This window comes from Apodemus sylvaticus, chromosome 17 (genome assembly GCF_947179515.1).
Source record: "Apodemus sylvaticus chromosome 17, mApoSyl1.1, whole genome shotgun sequence".
NCBI lineage: Eukaryota > Metazoa > Chordata > Mammalia > Rodentia > Muridae > Apodemus > Apodemus sylvaticus.
In genome coordinates this window covers 44,742,535-44,767,565 of record NC_067488.1, presented here as the reverse complement: position 1 = coordinate 44,767,565, position 25,031 = coordinate 44,742,535, and the positions used below count along the sequence as shown (strand labels likewise).

General features: G+C 48.5%; 2 protein-coding genes across 3 annotated transcripts; one reads left to right on the top strand and one right to left on the bottom strand.

Moving 5' to 3' along the window:
• Positions 1-347: 347 nt before the first annotated feature.
• On the top strand, positions 348-1,937 carry Ccdc166 (coiled-coil domain containing 166). Its single transcript, XM_052161460.1, has 2 exons — positions 348-776; positions 892-1,937. Exons 1-2 carry the CDS (start codon positions 348-350, stop codon positions 1,831-1,833), a joined length of 1,371 nt encoding a protein of 456 aa, XP_052017420.1. The 3' UTR covers positions 1,834-1,937.
• A 4,942-nt stretch (positions 1,938-6,879) lies between these two features.
• Znf707 (zinc finger protein 707) lies at positions 6,880-15,661 on the bottom strand. 2 transcript variants are annotated; one of them, XM_052161286.1, is made up of 4 exons: positions 15,371-15,661; positions 10,047-10,203; positions 9,584-9,697; positions 6,880-8,163 (listed from the first exon to the last, which is right to left on the bottom strand). In XM_052161286.1, the coding sequence occupies exons 1-4, from the start codon at positions 15,473-15,475 to the stop codon at positions 7,340-7,342; spliced, it is 1,200 nt and encodes a 399-aa protein (XP_052017246.1). In that variant the 5' UTR covers positions 15,476-15,661; the 3' UTR covers positions 6,880-7,339. The 2 variants fall into 2 exon arrangements, with proteins under 2 accessions (XP_052017246.1, XP_052017247.1); XM_052161287.1 differs by having other exon boundaries at positions 10,047-10,206; positions 15,371-15,462.
• Positions 15,662-25,031: the final 9,370 nt, after the last annotated feature.

Below are 25,031 nucleotides of genomic sequence, written 5' to 3'. Positions count from 1 at the left end.
GAAAGATTGAATCAAGCCGTTGCCAGAGCAACAGAATGAGGTGAGGTCGAGGCACTGCGACCAAGTTCTGTCTCCATAGAGGATGTGCAGGCTGGACATCAACATTCCTAGAGGTACGCACCAGGATGCGAAAGCTGTGGTCCAAAGCGAGCACTCATATACAGATTGGCCACGGTGCTCTCTGATCCTTAATCCTGCCTGCTCTGAACCTCATAAACTGAAGGCACATCCCTGAACCTAGGGTGTAGCTCTCCAGAATTTTCGGGTTAAGGAGGGGGTGTAACTGAGCTGGGGGAGCAGGTGGAGCACAGTGTTCTCATGAGTCCAGTTGGCCTGGGCCTCAAGCCATGGCGCCCAAGAAGAAGCGCGGACAAAACGCTGGGCGCAAGCAGGAAAGTGCGGAGCAACCGCTCTCCGAGCGCGCGCAGTACTTACAGCGCGAGTACGCGATGCTCTCAGAGAGCATGGTGGCCTGTGAGCAGCGGATAGACGAGGTGCTGCAGAACAATGCCTTCCTGAACAGCGAGGCGCAGCGCCTGCGCGAAGAGAACCGGCTCTTTGCCAGTTACGTGAGCGCGCACGCCCTGCGCTGCGCCAACGCCGTCGTGCGCCTCGAGGACCAGAACCGCATAGACCTGGCGCAGATCCGGTGGCAGCGGGCGGAGCTGGCGTCGTTCTACCACGGCCGTGAGGACGGCGTGCGCGCACAGCTGCAGGACATGAAGAAGCGCGCGGAAGATATGACGCAGCAGGTGCAGGAGCTTCAGCCCTACAAGGCCAGTGCGCGCGCGCCCCCGAGGACCGGGCGGGGTCGAGAGGGATGGGCGCGCTCCCTGCCGGTGCGCTGATCGGCGCCCCCCACCCCAAACTCCCCCATCCCACCCCATGTAGGAGCTGCAGCTGGAGCACCTGGCGCGAATCCGGACACTGGAGCGCGAGCTGCTGCACATGCGCGTGGAACACACGCAGCTCCTCCACCGGGTGAAGCGACGCTTCCTGGATGACAAGTCGGCTTTCGAGCGGGAGGCACGCATACACGTGCAGTCCCTGACGCGCCGAGCCGAGCGGGAGGCAGCGCGGTCCCTCATTTCCCACGCCCAGGCCCTCAAGGCAGACAATGGGCGTCTCCGACAAGAACTCATGAGGCTTCTCCAGAGGGCCCAGTTACTGCAGGACATGCGACAGCAGCTGCTAGAGCAGCGAGAGCAGCTGCGCCGGGAGCACGTGGACATGCAGAACCTGGAGCAAATGCACGGCTGGTTGCACAGGGGCCCCGGGGGGCCACCACTCTGGCAGCCACCACAAAGCCAACAACCCAACCTGCGCATCGGCTCAATTACCACCGTGCTGGACTCAACCTATCACATTTTAAGAGCCCAGGCTACACCCCAATCAGCTCCAGCCTCCCGGGCCCCATCCATGGATCAGTCACGCCGAGCCTCCAAGACTCCATCTATATTGTCCAGTGAGTCCGTTCCCGGCCGGTCTCTGAAGGCTGGGTCTGTGATTGCTCCCCGGAGTACATCACGTTCAGGATCTGGAGTCCCATCTCTGACTCAGTCGCAGAGGGGCTCGAGGGTCTCATCCGTGATCCCGTCACGCAAGGGCTCCAGGGTTCCATCCATGACCCCAGGTCCCTTGCGATCGCGTGAGGGCTCTCGGATCTCTCCACAGCCCTCCGTGCGTGAGGTCTCTCCAGAAATTGACACACCTTCAAAGTCCAGCTCCAAGCTTATCACAGTCTTATCGGAAGATCAGATCCCTCTCAGCCCACAGTTGGAGGAGACAGAAAACATTGAAGATGGCACAGAAACTGTCTTAGAGCAAGCCTAAACCGACACGAGGGGGCAGGCCGGTAGGGCACAGTAAGAAACTTGGAGATTTCTTGGTGCATAAATATGTTAAAAGTGTAAAATAAACTGTGTGATGCTCTGGCACTTGCTTGGTTCGATGTCCCTGTTTTTCAAGTGAGCAGAGGCCTGCCGTCCAAGCAACACGCGAGCTTCATGTTTCCTTGTCTGCTGGAATTCGATGTTCTTCCAGCAGCCAGCAAGCAAGGCACAGGCGGTGCTCAGGGGAGTGTAATTTCAGCAGCAGAGAGCAGATTCTGTTCTCAGCACAGAGAGAAGTTACTGGGCTTTCCCAATACTTTGATATGTGTGTGTATGTATATATACATGGATACACACACACACACACACACACATATATATACACATATATACACTCATTCCAATTTAGAATGAAATCTAATGAATTCTGCAAGAATTACTGGGAATTCCCATTTCCACCCATCTAGATGAACAGGGACACATGTTATGTGTTTGGTACTTTCAGCCATATGGGATTCTGTTGGAGACAGTTATGCCCCTTAATTTTAAATACATCCCTGTGTGTTTACCGGATAGGACTTTGACCTGTTTTTTTCTGGTGCTGGGTGTTGAACCCAGGGATAAATGGATGGTAAACCTATCTCCTGAGCTACATCCCAAGCTCTGTCCAACTTTCTTCAAGACATGATTAAAATTAGGAAATGCATCTTGGACAAAATACTATAAACTAAATCATACTGGCCACATTGTCCCTGTGGTGTCTGTAGCTAGCTATGGACTTTACCTGGGTCACATCTTACATTCCATTGTGCTGGTCTGTCCTTTTCTTTTTTTAGAAAGGGTCTATGTAGGTCAGGCTGGCCTTGAACCCAAGAGATCCTCCTGCCTCTGCCTCTTCAGTGCTGGGATTAAAAGCATTCCCTACCACCTCAGCCCCTTTGTCTTGTCTTTTTTTTTTTTTTTTAACTTTTTAAAGATTTATTTTATGTATATGAGCACACTGTAACTGTCTTTGAAAACACCAGAAGAGGGCATCAGGTCCCATTACAGATGGTTGTGAGCCACCATGTGGTCACTGAGACTTGAACTCAGGACCTCTGGAAGAGCAGCCAGTGCTGCTAACCGCCATCTCTCCAACCTCCTTTGTCTTAATGTGCAAGGCCAGCCGTTAAAATGCTCCTTAACTGAGGTTTGGAGTCTGTTGGCTTTGGGCACCTTTCCTGTCTAGGAAGTTCAGGGCATGTGACACCTCCCAACCCAAGATGCAAGATGAGGCAGCCCACAGCCACTTCTGCCACTGCCTTGGGGATCCTCAAGTTCATGTGTTCAGGGACACGGCACTGACAGAGATCCCACGGACCTTCCACCTGTTTGGACTAGGGTAGGTTGGCTAGACAGGTTTTAGAACTCTGGGCCAAGATCAGATGGGACTAGCAAAGTAGAGGCATCTCACTCGAGAGGTCGGTGTGGAATTCCTTCTTCAGCATAACTAATCAAACCTTCACAACCACTCCCCCATGGTTGAGGGGTAATGTATATGGTAGAACCACCTCAGGAGACAAGTTTGAGAGTTTAACAAGACTGTATTAAATATAACAATTTGCCTGGTGGTGGTGGCTCATGCCTTTAATCCCAGCACTCAGGAGGCAAAGGCTGGTGGACTGAGTTTGACACCAGACTGGTCTACAGTGTGCATTACAAGCAGCCAGGGGCTACACAAAGAAACCCTGTCTCAAAAATATAAAGAAAAAGAAAAAAGTTTTTTTTATGGGTTGGGGAGATGACGTAGCAGTTTAGAAAACTGGTTGCTGCTCTTCCAGAGATTCTGAGCACCCACATGGTACTCAAACCATCGACAACGGGATGACTGGATGTCCTCGCATGTACATTCAAAGCACCCACATATGAAATATACATACACACAAGGGATACCCATGTACATGAATAAATCTTTAAAGACTTTAGATTTTTATGTGTGTAGGTGTTTTACCTCTGTGTATATACGTGTACCATATGCATGCTTGGAGCTTGCAGAGGTGACAGGGGGTGTCCGAGTCCCAGGGACTGGAGTTACAGATGTTTGTGAACCATCGTGTTGGTGTTCAGAACTAAACCCGGGTCCTCAGCAAGAACAGCCAATGCTCATCGCTGAGCTGTTCTGTCCAGCTCCCTACATGGAATCTCGAAAGATCTCAGAGTAAAGTTGCAGGGCCTCCAGAATTGTTGAGTGAAGAGAGAAGCATTAGACCACCAAGGGTGTGTGACCTGCTGTCCAAGAGCAGCCTGGTGACCCGTTTAGAAACCAACCTCCTGTCAGATCTAACCTTAGATACTGAAATCTTCTCTGTGCTGCGTATGTCTAGGTGTATGCTTGCATACATGTGGGTGTGTTTGTGAAGGCCAGAGTTAGTTCCACATAATCAGGGGTCTTCCTTGCTCATCCTCTGCTATATGAGTGAGGTCTCTGGCTGAACTTACTTCAGCCAGCCCAGCTAGCCAGTGTACCCCCCCAGGAATCCCATCTCAGCCATTATGGGTGGGCCACATGTACCACACATGCTTTATCCAGTGAGCCATCTCCCACCCCTCAGATGCTACAGCATAAATGTGAAACACTAGATATTACTACTGCCATTGGAGTTGGCCACCCAAACATCCTCGCCAACTCAAGCCTCTCAACATTTTCTACAGAGGCAGCTCATCAGACTATCTAAATTCTGGCGGCTCCCTGCTGCCAGCGCCCAACCTTGTCTGATAGCACCCCAGGTCTAGGCAGTTCCCAGAAGAGCTGGAGTATGTAGGTGGAGTGTTAACTGAAGGTGGGAGTGTAGGTGAAGTGTCTCCATCAAGTACAATATTGGTTCAGGTTACACTTGAATGGACTCCTTCCTTCGAACTCTCTGTGGTTGTCAATGCTGGGTGAGTACCACAGCTTGCTTCTGTGATGAGGTGAATGAGAAATGTTCCCAGAGGCTTTGGGGTTTTGAGCCCCAGGCCTCCAGATCGTGGTGCTGTTTCAGGGACATTTGGGAGGCACTGCCTTGCTGGAGGAAGTGTGTCTCTGGGGACGGACTTGTCCATTAAAAACCCCATCCTACTTGCATTGTCTCTGCTTAGTGCATGTGGTTGAGGACGGTGTTCTCAGCTTCCTGCATCAACTGCCATGCCTGCCTGTTGCCATGCTTCCTGGCAGGATGGACTCTGATCTCTGGAACCAAGTCAAAATAAACTCTCCCTTAAGCTCCTGTTGACCTTGCTGTGTTACAGCAACAGAGAAGTAACTGCTACAGCATCCCAGCAAAGGTCATGAGGCAATCAGGTCCCTTCTCACTTGTTTTTTTAAGACAGGGTTTCTCTGTGTAGCCCTGGCTGGCCTTGAACTCAGAACCTCTTCCTTTGTGTGTGCCTTGGCAGTTTTCCACATGGCCTGAGGTCTGAGAAAGCGTGGGAGCTGTCAGGGGCACTGGGGATAGCTGGCCCACAATTGCTAGATAAAGCTACAGGACACTGAAGGTCAGTGGTTGTCAAACCTATGGCCCTCTGGGGGCCCAATGACCCTTTCACAGGGGCTACCTACCACCACCGGACACCAGATATTCATATTACGATTCACAAGAGTAGCAAATCTACAGGTGTAAATAGCAACAAATAATTTTATGACTCAAGAGGTAGTGGAGCACGCCTGTAATCCCAGCACTCTGGGAGGCAGAGGCAGGCGGATTTCTGAGTTCGAGGCCAGCCTGGTCTACAGAGTGAGTTCCAGGACAGCCAGGGCTACACAGAGAAACCCTGTCTGGAAAAAAAAAGAGAATTTTATGGTTTGGGTGGGGAGGTCATCATAACATGAGGAACTGTATTAAAAGAGCCATCAGGAAGGCTGAGTTGGCCAATCTCCTGCAGATGGCTGTGGTGGTGCAAGCTTGTGATCCCAGCACTTGGGGACCAGCCCGGGTTACACAGGAAGAGACTGTCTCAAACAAGTGAAATTGGTACTGCAGTTGTAAATAGGGCCCAGCAGGTGGGACACGGGGTTCCGCTGGCCATCTGTGTCTTCCCATCCCCTCTAATGAGGATATCCCAAGCTGTGACAAACCCACCCAAACGTCCTAAGCTCGAGTGGTTGTTACCCACTTACTTCTGGTCAGTGAGCATGCTGAAGATGGATGGGGCACTGTAGGTTTAGGCTTATCTTCCCTCAGATTTGAAATGGGAAATATCTCTGTAGCTCCCGTCTAGCAACGCAAACTGAGGCAGGGTGTCAAATGCCCTAATAAGTAACAAGTGAGCAGAGGCGGAGACATGGCCAAGTCTCAACTCTATTCAGAGGGAGGTGGCCCCAGACTTCCATGGTTGCCAAGGTGCCACTGTGAGTGGATCTGAAGATGCCCCGTGGTGCATGTGGCCACCTCGCACTGCTGTAAGGCCCAGCCTAATTCTAGGGGTGTGACCCTAGGCACCAGGGTCAGCTGGAAGAGTGGCATCTAGGGCATCAGCAGGTGAGGCCCCATGGTCTAGGCTCTGAGCAGACCTGACCCAGACAGCTGATGTCCACCAGCACCACAGTAGCTAGCTTGTGATAGTGCAGTGGGGTCTCATTCCTGAAGGGACCCAGCAGCCGAGAATGGGCCCAGCTTGGCTGGCAGCCATCTCTGCAGTTCATGAGAAACAGGACCCCTGAGAAGCACCCAGTTCTCAGCAGGTCCAGAGGCAGAGGTTCCAGCTGCCCCTCCCTGCCCAGCACTAGACAGCTCTCTACAGGGAGAAAGGACCTGAAGCAAAGGCTCCTTCCACCTTCCTGGCAGTGCCCCGGTGCCTTTGGGAAATAACCTGGTTATACTTTAATGAAGCCAAATAGAAGCAAAGATCCAGTATCTCTGGCTGAACACAGTGCTGGAGACCTACCACTGAGGAGGCTGTAATAGAAGTTCACTCCCCACAGCCTGTACCATTTGCCTCCCCACAGTGTCCCCAGCCTGCATCCAAGAGTGCCCGTTACCAAGACTGTTTCTATAGTCACCTGCCGAGGCTGAAGAGGAGGCTTCTCCCATTGATTTATGTATTTATTGTGTCTGTGTGCGCACACACATGAGATGAGGAAGGCAGGACAGCTTAGAACATTTTTTCTCTCCTCCCACCATATGGATCCCTGGGAATCAAACTCAATTTTCAGGCTTTGGCCCTCTGGGCCATCACCGTCAGCTCTAACAGTAAGCTTTGCCTCTGCTCGAGCCTCAGACCTCCCTCCCACAAGACAGGAGACATAGCGGAGGAGCTAGGAGAGAAAAGAGTTAAAGTGCATACAAGTGCCGCTCAGGACAGGGCAAATCCCTTAGCCAACATAGCCAGAGGCAAGGAATACCCAAGAAGCAGCTGATCCCTTCCCTGCCCTGTGTCAGAACTTCCACAGACTGAAGACTGCTGGCTCCCGGCCATGTACGTGCCCTCGGCTAGAGAGCACCTGCTGCAGTCCTCCCTCAGCCAAGAACAGGGGAGGCCCACAGGAGGCCCTACACTTCTCCTCGCCCGTGAATTCTCTGATGTCTTGTGAAGAAGCCCAGGTGGCGGAAGCCCTTTCCACACTGCTCACACTCATAGAACTTCTTGGCCAAGTGCAGCCTCTGGTGGATGCTGAAGCCCTTGGGCCACCGGAAGGCCTTGCCGCACTCCCCGCAGGTGTAGGGCTTCTCCCCGCTGTGGATCCGCTGGTGGTGGTTAAGGTTTTCTTTAGTCCGGAAGGCCTTGCCGCAGTTGTCACAGTAGAAAGGCTTCTCTCCGGTGTGAACGAGCTTATGCCGCTGGAGATTCGACTTCTGTTTGAAGGCCTTCCCACAGTCGCCGCACTCGTAGGGCCGGTGCTCCGTGTGGATCTTGCGATGCTGTGCCAGGCGGTCCTTCAAGCTGAAGGCCTGCCCACATACCTCGCAGCAGAAGGGCTTTTCACTCGTGTGATTTCTCTGGTGGCGCAGGAGGTTTGAAACCCAGCGGAACGTCCGGCCACACTCGAGGCACTCGAAGGACCTGGTCCCCGTGTGTACAGTCTGGTGAGCGGCCAGGCGGCTGTGGCAGCTCAGGGCCTTCCCACAAGTGCCACAGATAAACGGGTGTCCCTCTGCGCCACTCTTGCCCTGCTCCTTGAGGTCTGGCTGCTTCCTGTGGGAGATTCCACATGTCTGGTTCTGGAGAACTTCCTTTTTGTCCATTCTCTTCCCAGAGGCAGCTCTGGGAAGACGCACCTTCCCGGAAGTCAGGACATTCTTCCTCAAGGTGGCTCCTCTCCTGGCTCCTGTCCGTGAATGGGTCCTCTCAGGAGCTGAAGTCAGCTTTCTGCCTCCTGTGGAGGAATGGATACATTTACACAGAACAGGCCCAGATACAGACCAACTTATAAAACATCAACAGAGTGAAGAAAAGCTACCAGGTGTCAAACCAACTACTTAGGGAGTCACAGAAAAGTGGTGTGAAAATGTGTTCAGTGCGCAGATGAGCCAAATGAGCAATGGGAGACCCAACCGTGAGCCCTGAGTGGAGCTGTGGCGCAGGCCTTTAATCCCAGCACTTGGCAAGGGGCAGCTAGATCTGAGTTCAAGGCCAGCCTGATCTACAGAGCAAGTTCAGAGATCCACCTGCCTGCCTCTGCCTTCTAGTGCTAGTATTAAAGGTGGGTGCCAGCTGGGCGGTGGTGGCACGCCTGTAATCCCAGCACTCTGGGAGGCAGAGGCAGGCGGATTTCTGAGTTCTGAGGCCAGCCTGCTCTACAGAGTGAGTTCCAGGACAGCCAGGGCTATACAGAGAAACCCTGTCTCGAAAAACCTAAATAAATAAATAAATAAAATAAAGGTAGATGCCACCACTGGGTTCAAATCAACAACAACAACAAAAAAAAAAATCACCATTCAAGTGTCCATTAAACTTATGTCAGCTCATGTAGCAAACCCTATTCCTACCATGGAGGGGGACCTGGGCAGGCACTGAGAGCCACTGACCCTGTAAGCCGTGCACAAGCTTTCTGCAACAGAGGCCTGACTTGGTCCCCAGCTGGTGGCTTCACATCATCTGGGGACTTTCCGGCTTGGCTCCGGCTCACAAAGCTGCTTGTTCTCACTTCTGAGACGACGTGAAGTAAAAAACCAAACCCTGAGGCAGGCAGTGGTGGCACATGCCTTTAATCCCCAGCACTAGGAAGCAGCTGTGAGTTCGAGGCCAGCCTGGTCTACAGAGTGAGTTCCAGAACAGTCAGGGGGTACACAGAGAAACCCTGTCTGGAGGTGTGCCGGCATGACATGGAGGGGACAGGATGCGGGCTGAGTTGCAGCCTGACAGCTGCTTACCTGAGGCCTTGGGTTCCGTGCCCACTGTAGCAGAAAGAAAAGCCCTCATGAGGCACCACTGGAAAGATCTTAAGAAAAGAGCCAGGGCTTTATCCTAATTCTACTAAGAGCCAACACATGTGAAATAGAACCTGCCCAGCACAAACCTGGGGCATGATCTCTTTCCTCTCTCCCTTGCTGAATGGATAACAGTCAAATCCCAATCACTCCTAGGCTCAGACAGTGCTAGGACACTGCCTCCCTTTCTCAAACACCTCTCCTCAGATACAACCTCACAAGGGACCAATGACACAAACACACCCTGCTGTCAGAGCTTAGTGGCAGAACTATGCCATTCATGCCACCTCCAAAGTCCCTAATTCAGAAGGAGCACCCACACTCCCAGTGTGTCTGAGAGTGGGAAAAAAAGCTCATCTTGCTTACCTGGGAAGACACTTGTTTGTCCTTCTGGAAACTCGGATCTGTCCCAGTCATCAACCCAAGGCTCATCCCATTGTTCCAGACGAGAAATAAGGCCGGGTTTCTGGCCACAGCATCCTTTTCAAAAGGGAGAGAAATGGTATCTGATTTGTGTAAAAGACAATGTAAGGCCAGGACTAAGAAGCTCTGGGCAGCACAGGAACCCTGCAGCCTGGCCAGCCCTTGTTAGGTGTCCTAGAGAACCTTCCTGGAAGTAGGAATGAAGAAGACAGAAGGCTTGCATGGAGACAGAAGTATGCATGCCTACACGTGGGAATACACACATGCTGACGGAAGCCCCTGCAGAGCCCCACAGGTTTGAGGAAAGAAATCAGGCTACCCCAGGGGAGCCAAATAAGATTGGGCACAGGACAGGAGTCTTTAGCCAGGACACCCCCAACTCCAGAAACTAACGCGCAGCCCTTACCCAGTTCATTCAAGTTCCTGAAGTTCTGCAACATCACATCCCGGTAGAGGGTCCTCTGGCTAGGACTGAGACACTCCCATTCTTCCTTGCAGAAGTACACAGCCACGTCTCTGAAGGTCACTGGCACCTGACACACAGGTGGCTCCGGAACAGCCTGCTACTGAGTGACAGTGAGTCAGAGAGAGCATGCTAAAACCCACATGCAGCTCAGGGAGACGGGGCAGGACAACAATCATCTCTGTGATGGTCAGTATTCATTGAGGGTCACCTGGGAGACATTGAAGTGCCTGTGAGGGTGTTTCCCAGAAGTCTAACCAGCCCTGAAATTCCTGAACAAGGAGGCAATCTGTCCAGTTTCAGCTCATTCCTGCCACCAGGGTGAGCTGTATCCCTTCAAACTCTGAGTTTAGAAGAACCCTTAAGCTGCTTGTCACTGTAACAAAAAAAGTTACTGATAAAGCAAACATCCCTACTATGCTGAGCACCTCACACCCCAATTTATCCTGTGCCACTGAAAATGAACGTCAAGTCTGATGGAGTAGAACACACTTTTGGGGGGGGGGGCGGTATTTTTCAGAGACAGGGTTTCTCTGTGTAGCCCTGGCTGTCCTGGAACTCATTTTGTAGACCAAGCTGGCCTCCAACTCAAATCCACCTGCCTCTGCCTCCCAAGTGCTGGGATTAAAGGTGTGCGCAACCACCACCACCCAGCCAGAACACACTTTTAATCCCAAACTTGGGAGGCAGAAGCAAATCGGTCTGAGTTCAGAGCCAGCCTGATCTAACAGCCCCAGGATAGCTGGGGCTACAGAGAACCCCCCCCTTTTTTTGGTTTTTAAGACAGGATTTTTCTGTGTAGTCCTGACTGTCCTGGAACTCACTCTGTAGACCAGGCTGGCCTTGAACTCAGAAATCCTCCTGCCTCTGCCTCCCAAGTGCTGGGATTTCAGGCGTGGGCCACCATGCCCGGCTGAGAAACCCTGTCTTGAAAAAATAAATAAAAATAAATTCATAAAGACAGGGACAGACGGGATGGTAAGAAATAAAAAAGGAACCATCATTCGCTACTGTTATGGTTCGGACACAGCATAGCATGATCTTGCCTTCAGATCATCCCATTGCTACCAAGAAATAGAGATAATCTTGATTCTGTAGTCAGGACAACAACGTAAGCAAAGAGCACAGTAATAACCGGGTGCCCTACAATGATGAGATTGCGGAACAGTCTCTAACAGTAGGGAGGGCCACTACCCTGCTACAACTGACCCACCATTCCCTCAAGGCTGCTTCCACTCTGCTCTCTCTGTCTCATTTGCTACAGGGCCCAGCTAGTGAAGTAGTGCTACCCAAATTTAAGGTGGAACTTTCCTCTTCATCTAACCAATTAAGAAAATCTCCCAGCTGGGTGTGGTGGTTGAGGGATGGGTGGATGGTGGTGAGCCAAAGGCCAGTCAAGGACCCAAAGAGTACCAGTCTCAAAACATAAAAGCCGGGCACGCCTTTAATCCCAGCACTTGGGAGAGTGAGGCAGGCGGATTTCTGAGTTTGAGGCCACCCTGTCACAAAGCAAGAGAAAAAAAGAATCTCATCTTAGGTGTTAATATAATCATCCTCCTTATCTAGGGTGACCAGATCTGTTCATGTTTCCCAAGGAAATACGACCAAAGAAGTAGAAGAAAACCAAAGCTACAATCAATTTGATTATCTCAACAGATACGGATAAATTTTAAAATGCACATGCTCAATCCCAGAACTTGGGAGTGCTAAGTGGATCGATTGAGTTCAAGACCAACCTGGTCTATATAGCAAGCTTAAGAGCCATGGGGTACAAAGAAAAATCATATCTGAAAAAACAAAACTAGCACCCCTCTCACCCCCAAAAGATGGAGAGAATACAATCAGAAACAGGATCCAAGCCGGGCAGTGATGGCACACGCCTGTAATCCCAGCACTCTGGGAGGCAGAGGCAGGTGGATTTCTGAGTTCGGAGGCCAGCCTGGTCTACAGAGTGAGTTCCAGGACAGCCAGGGTTATAGAGAGACCCTGTCTTGAAAAAAACCAAATCCAGAAAGAAAGAAAGAAAAGGAAAGAAAGAAAGAAAGAAAGAAAGAAAGAAAGAAAGAAAGAAAGAAAGAAAGAAAGAAAGAAAGAAAGAAAGAAAAGAAAAGAAAAGAAAAGAAAAGAAAAGAAAAGAAAAGAAAAGAAAAGAAAAAGGATCCATAAACTGTTCAGTTCTTTTCTTTCTTTTTTCTCCCTCCCTTAAACAGGGTCTCACTGTTGTAGCCTTGACTGTCATAAGGACACATTTTTATGTGAAAATAGTGCAGATAAAAATATGGGTGTGGTGGTACACATCTCAAAACCCGGGTCCTTCTGGAAGAGCAGCTAGAACTCAGCCTGAGCCATCTCTCCAGCCCTGGTATACACTTTTAATCCCAGGACCTGGTAGGCAGGGGCAGTAAGATCTGGCAGGCTGATCTACTTACCTAGTTCTTGACCAGCCTGGCAAACAAACAAAAAAACCTTAAAATTTAATTAAAAAATTAAATTAGCTGGGCGGTGGTGGTGCATGCCTTTAATCCCAGCACTTGAGAGGCAGAGGCAGGTGGATTTTCTGAGTTCAAGGTCAGCCTTGCTCTATTAGTGAGTTCCAGAACAGCCAGGGCTATACAGAGAAACTCTTGTCTCGAAAAACCAAAAAAAGGGGCTGGAGAGATGACTCATCATTTAAGAGCACTGAATACTCATCTCAAGGTCCTGAGTTCAAATCCAGCAACACATGGTGGCTCACAACCATCTGTAAGGGGATCTGATATCCTCTTCTGAAAACAGCTACAGTGTACTTAGATATAACAATAAATAAATCTTTATAAGTCAGAGTAAGTGGGCTGAGTCAGAGAGAGCAGAGGTCCTGATTTTATTCCCAGCAACCACATGATGGCTAACAACTATCAGTACAGCTATAGTGTACTCATATACATAAATTAACAAATAAATAACTTAAAGGTCTGTAGGATAAAGCAACATTAAATTTTCTTCATAAACTCAAGGTAGGCAGGCAAAGACTCAGTTCACAGTACACAGAAAACAACTTTAAAAGAAAAATGTTGGGTTGGCAAGATGGCTCAGCTAGTAACAGTGACTAATGTCACCTGAGTTCAATCCCCTAGAACAGTATAATGTGAGGAGAGGCCCTACTCCAACCAGCTGTCCTGATATGTGGAGTGCTTCATTCGCATGTCCACACTCATATATACACACGCAAGCAGTAAATACAGATTTTCAAAAGTAAGTAACGGCAGGGTAGGCCAATAATCCAAGCACTAAGTGGAAGAGACAAAAGCAGCAAGAGTGCAAGGCCGGGCCAGGAATGGTGGCACACACATTTTAGCACAACTCTTGAGATCCAGGTCAGCAAAGCCAGAACAGCCAGGGCTACAGGCCCAGTCTCAGATTCAAAAATCCAAGGTCACGGTTCATCTCTGCTGCATAAAATTCTGACAAACACACACACACAAACCCCACAACCAGGTTAAAGAAGAAAGGCTTATCTAGCTTACAATTCCAAGTTACAGTCCCTTGCTGTGTGAAAGTCAAGGCAGCTAGTCACATCATAGTCAAAAGCAGAAGAATGGAGTAACAGTATGATCCAACCTGTACCCTCAGAGTTCCCAGTGGCTTAGCCACAGCCAAAGAGTACACATAGAGGGACCCATGACTCTAGCTGCATGGGTAGCAGAGGATGGCCTCGTCAGACACCAATAAGAGGAGAGGCCCTTGGACCTGTGAAGGCTCATTGCCCCAGTATAGGGGAATACCAGGTCAGGGAAGTAGGAGTGGGAGGTGGGGTAGGGGGTTTTCAGAGGGGAAATATGGAAAGGGGTAACATTTGAAATGTAAATAAAGAAAATATCTTTAAAAAAATCAGAAAACAGGCAGTGGTGGTGCACACCTGTAATCCCAGCATTTGGGAGGCAGGGGCAGGCAGATTTCTGAGTTCGAGGCCAGCCTGGTGTACAGAGTGAGTTCCAGAACAGCCAGGGCTATACAGAGAAACCCTGTCTCAAAAAAAAACCAAATCCAAAAAAAAAACCAAACCAAAACAAAACAAAACAAAAAAATCAGAAGAATGAACTACTACATTTGTAGAACTCACCTAACTTTCTCTAATCTTCCATAGTCCAGGGCCCCTAAATCAATTAATATGGGTCTGCCCATATCAATTAAGCTAATCAAGGCAATTCCCCACAGACATGCCCATAAACCAACCTGAACTAAATAGTCCCTTGAAACATTCTTCCCAAAGTATTTTGGTTGTGTCAAGTTGAGAAAATTTTGACTGCAAAGTTATGTCAAAGACTGTTTGGGATACATAAAAAGCAAGGCAAACAAAATAACATTTAAACCAAAGCAACAAAATAGTTTCTGGTTCTAAAAGGGAGTTAGGATGATTAAAAGGCAAGTAACAGAGAAAAGATTTCCAATTCGTTTTCCTGCCAAAGAACTAGTGTCTAGAATAACTTCTACAAACTAACAGTAGAAAGCGGTTTTTTGTTTTTGTTTTTTTTTGGTTTTTTGGATTTGGTTTTTTCGAGACAGGGTTTCTCCGTATAGCCCTGGTTGTCCTGGAACTCACTCTGTAGACCAGGCTGGCCTCAAACTCAGAAATCCGCCTGCCTCTGCCTCCCAGAGTGCTGGGATTACAGGCGTGCGCCACCACCGCCCGGCTAGGCAGAAACATTTTAAAAGGGTAAAAATAAGCCTAATTAATTCCAACACTAAGGAGACAGAGGCAGAGAGGGTCAGCACAAGTTGAGGCCAGCCAGGATACAAAAGCGAAACCTTTTCAAAAATAAGATAAATTAACCGCTATCACAAATGTTGCGCCTAGAGGCATTCAACCTTGTGACATTGCGACAGACTAACCAACCACCTACCAAGTTGCAGATATGCATTCTTATCTATACTTCACTAGCAAGGCTGCAAATTGGGACACACCTGGAAGACCTGAAGCTTGGGAAACACAGGTCTGGGTAGTGACTGCCCAACCACAAACTCCGCATGATAAAACCAGTATATTTCTCATCTGAACACCAGAACTGGTGTCACAAGCCTGGCTGGACTTCAAGGCCAGAGAGCAAGGGGTTTGGGAAACACTAGAACAGAAAGTTGTAGTCCTGGAAGGCAGGAGCAAAGAGACCCAGACTGAGACCCGAGGACCGCCCGAGCGCGGTCCCAGCAAGAAGCAGGAAACCGAGCGCCAGTGCCACGGGGATCCAGGCGGGCGCGGGGCCAGGGACTGGGGGTAGAGGGTCCATACTCACCGTGGGGGCATCGCGGCTAGCCCGCTCGGGAAGAGCGCTGCCCGGTCCGAAGCAGCGTTCTCGTCGAGCCTCACCGGGAGCAGCAGCAGCCAGACGCCGGCGCATCTGAAGGCCGCGGGGGATGCCGGGGGTAGGGTCGGCCTCCGCGCAAGCGCAGTGACGTGGAGCAGATCAGTCAAAGCAGCACCGCCGTCCGACTCCCCAGCTCCCGCAGCTTCACCCGTCAACTCCGGTGCGCGCCGCACTGACTTCAACTCTCCAGCGGAAATACGCTAAGGAGTAGCAGCTTCCGGCTACTTATAGTGCGGACAGATAAGAAGGCGGAAGTATGCGGGAGCCCACCCCCAGAGGCCCCGCCCTTCGATCGCTCAGGGCTGTCAAGCTTTTTCGTGTGTTCCAAATTAGTTTCCTCCTTTATTGGTTTGCCCTTGGCTTGGTGGTCCCTGCACGTAGGAGGCTTGCAAAGCCCAGGCGCTCCTGAGCCCGCTGGGAGAAGGTTTTGTTTTGTTGAATTTTTGGGACAAGTTTTCTCTGTGTAGCCCTGGCTATTCTGGAACTGTCTTTGTAGACTATGTGGGCTTCAAACTCAGATCTGCCTCTGTCTTCCAAATGCTGGGATTAAAGGCTTTCGTCACCATGCCTGGGCCTTTTTTTTGGGGGGGGGGGGGTACTTTTATGTGTGGTAAAGTACAAGTAGTAACAGCTTACCTTTTAACCTGTTGAGTTATGTGGTGTTATGTACCAGCGGTTTTGCGTTTTGTATCTGGAAAGCTCTTTATGCAAATCAAAAAAGAAATGTTCATGCCCTAGAGACCTATCTCCAGTTCTTCTTCCAGGACAGTCTCTAACAGTCAGGGCCATCGACATTCTTTGTTTGGAATTTGTCCTATGACTGTCTAAGCTGATGTTTGCCCGGTTGGCTCATGTTGGTGGCATTGGTCAGGATTTCCTACTTTGTTTTGTTCACTTGGGTCACTGAACTCTTGGGCCACTGTGACGCCAAATTGAATTTGAAAGGTACAAACTTCTTTGTAATTCTAGTTTAGGCAACCTTCATTCTACAACAAGATAGCTGAGCAGATAGAAAGGAAGACATGGAGGGTGGTGGTGCACGCCTTTAATCCCAGCACTTGGGAGGCAGAGGCAGGTGGATTTCTGAGTTCAAGGCCAGCCTGGTCTACAGAGTGAGTTCCAGGACAGCCAAGGCTACACAGAGAAACCCTGTCAAAACAAAAACACAGAAAACAAACAAAAAAAATTGGTCTTGTCTGATTTTTGTTTGTTTGTTTGTTTTTAACAAAATCTCAATTGTTGAATTTTACCAATGAAGACTCCAGAACCAGATACTGGTGTGAAAGCCTACCAGTTCAAAGAGGCAGAGAAAGAATGCAGTGACATTCCTCCTCAGCCAGTATCCCAGAAGGAATCCCCTCTCTCAGTCCCAAAAAACTTCCAACTCAGTGCCCCCCCCCCACTTCCAGTGTGCCTCTCTATCCATCCTACTGTCTCTGTTTACTCTGTGGTTTTTTTCTTTCTTAATAATTCTATTCACTACCTGTCAGTCACTTGCTCCTCCTCTTGACCAATGGTTGACTTTACTTAATCCTGTTGACAATGTTCAAGCAGAAGCCTCCTGGATTAAAGGTGTATGCTAAGGGTGAGTCACACTACAACTAAAAACATTTGTTTTTAGTAAATAACATGATCTCAGAGTTCACAGTGTGATTAAACATCCTGTAACACTTGTTAGCTGGCAGTGGTGTCCCTCAGGAAGCAGCGTCAGGTGGATCTCCATGAGTTCCAATACAGCCTGGTCTACAGAGAAAGTTCCAGGACAGCCAGAGCTACAACTAAAAGATCAGTCTAGCCAAAGTTACTTACTTCCTGAGGCGGAGACAGACTATGGGAAAAACAACTCTAGGTTGCTCTTCTTCCCCCCCACCCCCCCTACAGGGTTTCTCTGTATAGCCCTGGCTGTCCTGGAACTCACTCTGTAGACCAGGCTGGCCTCGGACTCAGAAATCTGCCTGCCTCGGCCTCCCAGAGAGCTGGGATTACAGGCGTGTGCCACCACCACCCGGCTCAGATTAAAGATTAAAGGATAGGGAACTGGGGACTCAACTGTTGTGCTCACAGAAATCCTCCCTCTCCTGATTTCCCAAAAGGTAAATGCCTCAGAATTGATTACAGCCGACCCCTTTGTTGAGTCTGGTCAGCTGCAGGCCCAGAGCAGAAGCCTAGTGCCAAACGATGGCCTCCTGTGGTTTTGGTTGAGCAAGAGAGCTAAAAACACACATGCACACTGTTTGCACTCACTACTTTGGACTGTGTATTCAGAAAATAGAAATTGTCGAATTTTCTATGTATGTGTCAATTCTATGACTTGTTGATGACTTAACAGTCTCTACATCAGATGTACCTGTGCTTAAGCAGCAGTCCAAGAGGGCTTCAGATGCCCCCTGTCCTCGCCACTCATGTTATTTCTCTACTTGGGATTGTATCTTGACCTTTTATTTTGCTTAAATTATAACTACCATAATGTATTTAAAGAGGTTACAGTAGAAAAGGTCATCTTGGTGCAAATAATACAGAAGAAAGCAAAAGTATCTTGGCAAGGTTTTTTCCAAAAAAGGGAGTAAGTACACCAAGACAGGAAGTTCACTGGATTATTATCCTAATGTAGGTTGTGACTGCATGTTTTCCCTATCTACTGTGGTCTGGCCTCACAGTCTTTTGCAATTAGCTAGTTTTAAAGTAGTAACCAGTGCAAAGGCATTGAAAGATCAGCCACTTCAGGCTGTCAAGTTCCCAAAATGCACCAGGGCCTTTTATAAACAAGTTTTACCAGGTAGGAGAAATGAAAAGCTTCATATAATCCTTTTACAAGGTCGGAAGGATTGAAGATGAGGGGAGAAACACTGTCTCAAAAAAACAAAACAAAACAAAAACAAAACAAACCAAAGCCGGCAGGGGTGGCGCACGCCTTTAATCCCAGCACTTGGGAGGCAGAGGCAGGCGGATGTCTGAGTTCAAGGCCAGCCTGGTCTACAGAATGAGTTCCAGGACATCCAGGGCTACACAGAGAAACCCTGTCTCTGAAAAGAAAAGAAAAGGAAAAAAAAAAAAAAAAAAAAAAAAAAACAAATCCAAATACCCAAAGAAAGTTCTCCTGTGGTAAGCTTAAGATCAGGTCTTAGTCAATTAACATCTCCTAACAACTTTTGAAAATCATTAAAAGTAATCTCTTTTCTTATTTGAATTTTCTGTGCTACAATTTGTTTAGGATATAACTGATGTCCCAAATACTGAAAAAGATTGTATCTTTTCTGGAGCAACAATCACTTCCCAAAATTTTAAAGATTGTTGTATGAGAGCAAAAGCTTGTAGTAAAACTTCCTCCGAGGGATCAGCTAATAAAATATCCATATAATGAATAATGTACACTGAAAGATTCAAAGTTCAAACTTCTTGTATTGAAGCAGTGACTATATATATATATATATATATATATATATATATATATATATATATATATATATATATATATATTACGTAATGTAGGGCTGTTAACCATTCCTTGAGGCAAAACGTTCCAATGATATTGATTCATGGGGTTTTTTAAATTATAAGCTCACTAAAAAGCAAACTCTTTACAGTCATCAGAATGCAAAGGAAAAGAATAAAAACAATTCCTCCAAAATCCACAGTAATTCTGTAAGCATTTCCCGGAATGGCAGCTGGAACAGGCATGCCAGGCCACTATGCCTCCACAAGTTCCATAGCCTCATCAACCCTTAGCAAACCCTGGCACAATCCCCACCTGCCTGACTCCTCCTCCTAATTAAAAATATGTCTGCGTTAGAAACCAGAGCCTGTGAGAGAGCTGCAAACTGCAGCCAATGGAATGCTAGCAGTTCAACCAAAATCTTCAAGCTTCCTTTGCAACACCAGAGCACAACCACAACTTTGGAAAGCAAAACTCAGTCTCCAACAAACAATCCAGTCTCTCCAAAATTAACATCAAGTGCATCACTCCCATGCTACAAAGTTTGGCTGCCAGTTCCTGAACATGAAAGTGCAATGGTGCAGCCTCTAATATTTCAACGAGACCCGGCCCTAAATTCTATCTTTTATAACTCTGGTTTCTAGGATAAGAATTACATAAAATATTACCTAATTTAGAGGTATCTTAGAGACCTGTTTCCCTGGGTAGATTCAGGCAACATGGACTCCAATCCTGAGTTACCAGTAGTAAGCCAACTTTCTGTTACCAGAGTTACAAATCGTTAATCATACCCAATAATTTATAAGCCTGTAATCTATAACCAAGACATGCAGAGCATATTTATACATTTAAAACCAGCCACAAACAAACAAGAAGTGGCTACACATATCTTATACATTTAGACCAGACTAAATTTTCTTACTTTTTCTAGTTGTAATTTCAAGAGAGGAGTACCTTGTCACCTGCTGAACCCAATAATCACAATCACAGAGATTTTTCTAGGAGGAAACAGACATCAGCTTCTGACCAAGCCTGCTCAGTCAGTCAACAGGTTCTACAGTGCAGGAGCAAGGATTCAAAAGAAAAAGACAATTAAACAATGATGCATCATGGCCCCAGTCAATTCTGAGACTGAAGGCGGGTTTAATTTTTTCCAATCCACTTTTATACCATTTTAATTACATACAAGTACTAAGGGCAATAGTAGTACAATGAGGAACAAGCAAGACAATAAACACAAAATAGCAGAGGCAATAAGCAAAGTCCCACGATTACTTCAAGTGACAGTTGTTTCCAGGGGTGTGTAAGAAAGAACAAATTACCTGAGCCCACCTCATCATCCAAGCTCAAAATCTTGCCCGAAGACCACTTTTTTCATTTCAACCTAAGATTAAAATTTCTGCCTTAACCTACTTCCCTATTAAAACCTAACGTCAGATTCCTGCCTGAACTTAACTTCCCTATCTTGCCCTAATGTCAGATTCCTTCTTGAGCTTAGTTCCTCGTCATGGCCTAATGTCAGATTCCTGCCAGAAGCCCATTTCCTTGGCTTTGGCCAATGTCAAGTTCCTGCCAGGCAGCACGGCACCCTAATAAGGCTCTCTACAAGCTTCCTTACCATAGAAGCTGAGAAGTTGCTGGCCCCTTTAAGAGTGGCTTGTGCAAGAAGTATTGATACGGAGAAGGCTGCTTTGTAGAAGTTCTGCAAACACCATCTGGTAGACCGAAGGGGATGGCTAAAGTCTCATACAGGAAGGCTGGCAGAGATGTCTCGGGTCTCAGAGAAAGTGCAGGGGCACAGGGGAGCCTGCTGCTTCTCCACAGTCTGATCCTTGCTCAGTTTCTCCTGGTGCCTTGCAGTGTAGAAGGACCTTTGCATGCAGACTCGCTCTTTGAATGGGATTCTGCCTTCATCAGCCATTTGGGACTGGGCCTTCCCTTGAGTGCACAGAGTAAGGTCCTCCCCCCACACACTGCCCTCTGTCCCCAAGCTCAAAGTGCCTCAGTTTTCCATCTGTGCCCCCAGATTACCCTCATTCTAAATGGGCATGCCTAGAGCCTGCCTGTCAGAATCTAACTCAGCCCAAGGCAGCACTTGCTGAGGGGTAGCAAGCATTGGGGAGAGGAAGGCAGACCATTCTGTGCCCCAAGGGCACTGGCCCACCCTGTCATAGGCTTCCTAAGGGAGCCCCAGCCCTCACCCCGCTCCTCCCTGGTGCTGCTATTGAGTTCCCAGTCCAAGTGCCATCTCTGGCACCCCTCAGCCCACCAGCTGGGGCCCTTCCGACAGGCCCTCACTGCCCTAGTCCCAGCCCAGGCCGCCCAGTAGCCACATAGCAGAAGTCTGAAGCCATGCCAGCCCTGGGGTGACTCTCCCCTCTTGGCATTGGGGACACTGATGGGGTGAAGTTTGGGGAAGAAAATTCTGGGGCCTTTCGCCCCAGGGCGGAGGAAAATGGAGAAGCTGGGCTGCTTCTCCCAGAAGTGTTAGTGTCCTTCCCATGTCACGGCGCATCCTGCTCCTCATACCACTCTGTTCCTCTGCTTTATCCCCAACCTCCCAGGCAGGAGACAGAACTCTCTGACTGCCCCCTAGGGGCATTTCTGTCCCTATAGGGCCATAAGACTGAAAGACTCACCCTCCCACATCTCTCTCACCTTTCATGGTCATCCCCTATTCCTTGTCTCCTGATGGACTGAGGAGGCCCTGGGCCCAGGCAAAGCTCTTGAGCTCCCTTTTCAGACCTGCACGCCTTTCCCCCAAGCAAAGCACAATTTATAGGGTCCATGCAGCAGGATCTAGGAACCCCAACCATGGCACCGAGCGCTTCCAGGCAGCCACCACCTGGCCAAGAGAGGACCTGAGGCAGGGATCAGGAGCTGGGCCCAAGGAGAAGGGCCTTTGTTTGTGGGACAGTGGACACAGCCAGCTGACAGTGTGACAGAGCAGAGGGCATTCTGCTTCACCTTCATGTCCCCAATACAGCTAAGCTCCAGCTCCTGCCAGACTGCGGAGAGTGAACGTGGTGTGTTACCTGCGCAGACCTCTCCGGATATCATCCCTAGCTGCTTTCCACTCCTGTCCCTTCCTGTTTCCCTACAGATTTTGGTATTGTTCTGGTGTGCAACAACCCTCTGAGTCTTTTACCGGAAGGACCTGAAAAACAGCAACACACAATCAGTGAACACATGCCCAGCACACCAACACATGCCTTCCACAGACCAAGCACAGATGTGTGTATGCACGGGTACACATAATAAGGAAGGAGAAACCCATACTATGCTCGGGCCCCAAGCCCTGGGAAGGTCCACCCTCTGCTAGCACTTCCCACCCACTCCCATGCCCCAGTCACTGGTGCAATAACCTTCCTACCATCCTCTAGGAAGGATAATCAGGACTCATGTCAGGTGGGTGAGGCCACCCCTCCGAGCCCAGCAGACACTGCACACTGCATTCCCTTTCCTGGGAGGATGGGTGTGCTTCCAGGTCTCTGGGGGTCCAGGTAGAGACTTCCCCAAACTTAACTGCCAACTGAAACCCTCTCCTGGTGAGGGCAGGTGCCTCAAGCTGACCCGGCCGGAGATGCCCAGAGGTGAGGAACTGGCCTCACTGATGCTACTTCCTGACCGTGGCTGGGAGGAGTGGGCTGAGGGTGAGAAGGTGACAAAGGGTGACAAATGGAAACAAAATCCAGGAGAAGCTGCCACCCTCACCTGAGTGTGACTAAGCTTCCTTTGCCTTAGTGTCTATGTCACTGTTTTCCTTTTTGGTCCCGGGGACAGCCCAGCAAATTCTCCTGGAAGGGAGAGGGGTTGCCCCGCCCACTTTTACTTGTATTAAAAAAAAAAAAAGATGGGTTGAAAATGTACTGAGGAATCCCAGCAGTGGTGGCGCATGCCTTTAATCCCAGTGCTTGGGAGGCAGAGGCAGGCGGATTTCTGAGTTCGAGGCCAGCCTGGTCTACAGAGTGAGTTCAAGGACAGCCAGGGCTACACAGAGAAACCCTATCTCGAAAAACACCCCCCCCCAAAAAAAAGTAGCTTGTGGAGATGATCAGCTCCTGCAGGGCTTCTCCAGCTGTGCTAGACTCCTAACTACAAGTGCAGGTCTCCAAAGGCTAACTGAGACTTGTTTTTTGTTGTTATTTTGTTTTGATTTTTCTTGGAAATGAGTTAAAATTAAACAAAGGGCTGAATGACATGCAGATAAAGTTTTAACCATTTTTTTTTCTTTTGAACATAAACACAGAGAAACAAGCAATGAAATGAAGACACAGACATGAACTGGCAGACAGGGACAGATTTGGGATAATAGTGGTTTTTGGTTTTTTGGTTTTTTGGTTTTGGTTTTTTTTGTTTTGGTTTTTTTTGAGACAGGGTTTCTCTGTATAGCCTTGGCTGTCCTGGAACTCACTTTGTTGATTGCAAAAGCCTCAGAGAGAAGATCAGGAACCAGGACTCTGACGCAGGCACATGAGAGTCTTTATTCAAGCTGGAGCTTGGACCACAAACCTTTCTGACGGCACAGGATGGAGAGTGACCCCCAGGTCTAGGTGAAGGGGTTTATAAAGAAAAAACTGCGAGTGGGTGTTTCCATGCCTTGGCATTACATGAGAGGGTAAAGGAATGTTGGTCTTTAAGCTAATTGGTTTATAGCACCTGACCAAACCACAAGGAGGAAGCACACATCAAAAAAGGGGCATCTTGACCTGGGGAAGAAAGGCTTATGCTTTCTTAGCCCACTCTGTTGTTATCAGCCAGCTGCAGCTGCTGTGTCTATTTTGCCACTACCAGGAACATTTCATGATTTTTCTTAGACCTCAAGGGTGGGGGCCATGTCTCTCTAAGGGCAAGTTAACTTAGAATGGAGTCTTAAGAACAAATTAGAGTTTATTCTGCTACCTCTGTCCCTTCATTCCCTTCTCTACTAGTTGCTTTGGAGCTCAATCTTGGGCTCCTTGAGGTCCAGATTGTTCATGCTAATTTGTTGATAATGTGACCTCATCACCATCAACTGGATAGTTCCCAATCTCTATTTTATATATTGTAAAAGCTTGGTTTTGTTTGTGTTTGGGGGGGTGTTTTGATTTTTTTTTTTCCCGAGACATGGTTTCTCTGTATAGTCCTGGCTGTCCTGGAACTCACTCTGTAGACCAGGCTGGCCCTCGAACTCAGAAATCCGCCTGCCTTTGCTTCCCAAGTACTGGGATTACAGGCATGCGCCACCACCACCCGGCCAACCAGGGACATTTCTTGATTTTTCTCAGACCTAAGGGCAAGTTAATTTAGAATGGAGTCTTAAGAACAAAATGGGGTTTATTCTGCTACCTCCGTCCCTTCAATTTCCGGTCTTGTTTTGGAGATTACAGTTAAGTGATTGAATGAATCTCAGAAGAGACTTTGAACTTTGGACTTTTAACATTGTTGAGATTGCTATAAACTATGGGGACTTTTGAAGTTGGACTAAATGTATTTTACATTATGCTATGGTTAGGTATTGCCCCCCCCCATAAATTCATATGTTTGGAATTGACAGCCCCAATTAAATGTTGTTCTTTTAAGAGTTGCCTTGGTCAGGCTGGAGAGATGGTTCGGTGGGTAAAAGCACTGACTGTTCTTCCAAAGGTCCTGAGTTCAATTCCCAGCAACCACATGGTGGCTTACAACCATTTGTTGGGTTTTTTTTTTGGGGGGGGGGGGTGGATTTGGTTTTTTCGAGACAGGGTTTCTCTGTGTAGCCCTGGCTGTCCTGGAACTCTGTAGACCAGGCTGGCCTCGAACTCAGAGATCTGCCTGCCTCTGCCTCCCAGAGTGCTGGGATTACAGGCGTGCGCCACCACTGCCCGGCTGTTTACAACCATTTGTAAAGGGATCTAATGCCCTCTTCTGGTGTGACTGGAAACAGCTACAGTGCACTCATGTATAAAAAAATAAATCTTTAAACAGTTGCTGGCCGGCTGGTGGTGGCGCACGCCTGTAATCCCAGCACTCTGGGAGGCAGAGGCAGGCGGATTTCTGAGTTCGAGGCCAGCTTGGTCTACAGAGTGAGTTCCAGGAAAGCCAGGACTACACAGAGAAATCCTATCTTGAAAAAAAAAAAAGAAACAAATCCCAAAACAAAACAAAACAACAAAAAACAGTTGCCTTGGTCATGGT

What these genes read in the sequence shown, in the direction of transcription:
- Ccdc166 (XM_052161460.1), top strand. Translation starts at nt 348, where the DNA reads ATGGCGCCCAAGAAGAAGCGCGGACAAAACGCTGGGCGCAAGCAGGAA. An exon ending in AGGAGCTTCAGCCCTACAAG is followed by an intron (nt 777 to 891) that starts GCCAGTGCGCGC and finishes CACCCCATGTAG; the next exon opens with GAGCTGCAGCTGGAGCACCT.
- Znf707 (XM_052161286.1), bottom strand. Translation starts at nt 15,475, where the DNA reads ATGCGCCGGCGTCTGGCTGCTGCTGCTCCCGGTGAGGCTCGACGAGAA. An exon ending in CTAGCCGCGATGCCCCCACG is followed by an intron (nt 10,204 to 15,370) that starts GTGAGTATGGAC and finishes GTCACTCAGTAG; the next exon opens with CAGGCTGTTCCGGAGCCACC. An exon ending in CAGGAACTTGAATGAACTGG is followed by an intron (nt 9,698 to 10,046) that starts GTAAGGGCTGCG and finishes CCTTTTGAAAAG; the next exon opens with GATGCTGTGGCCAGAAACCC.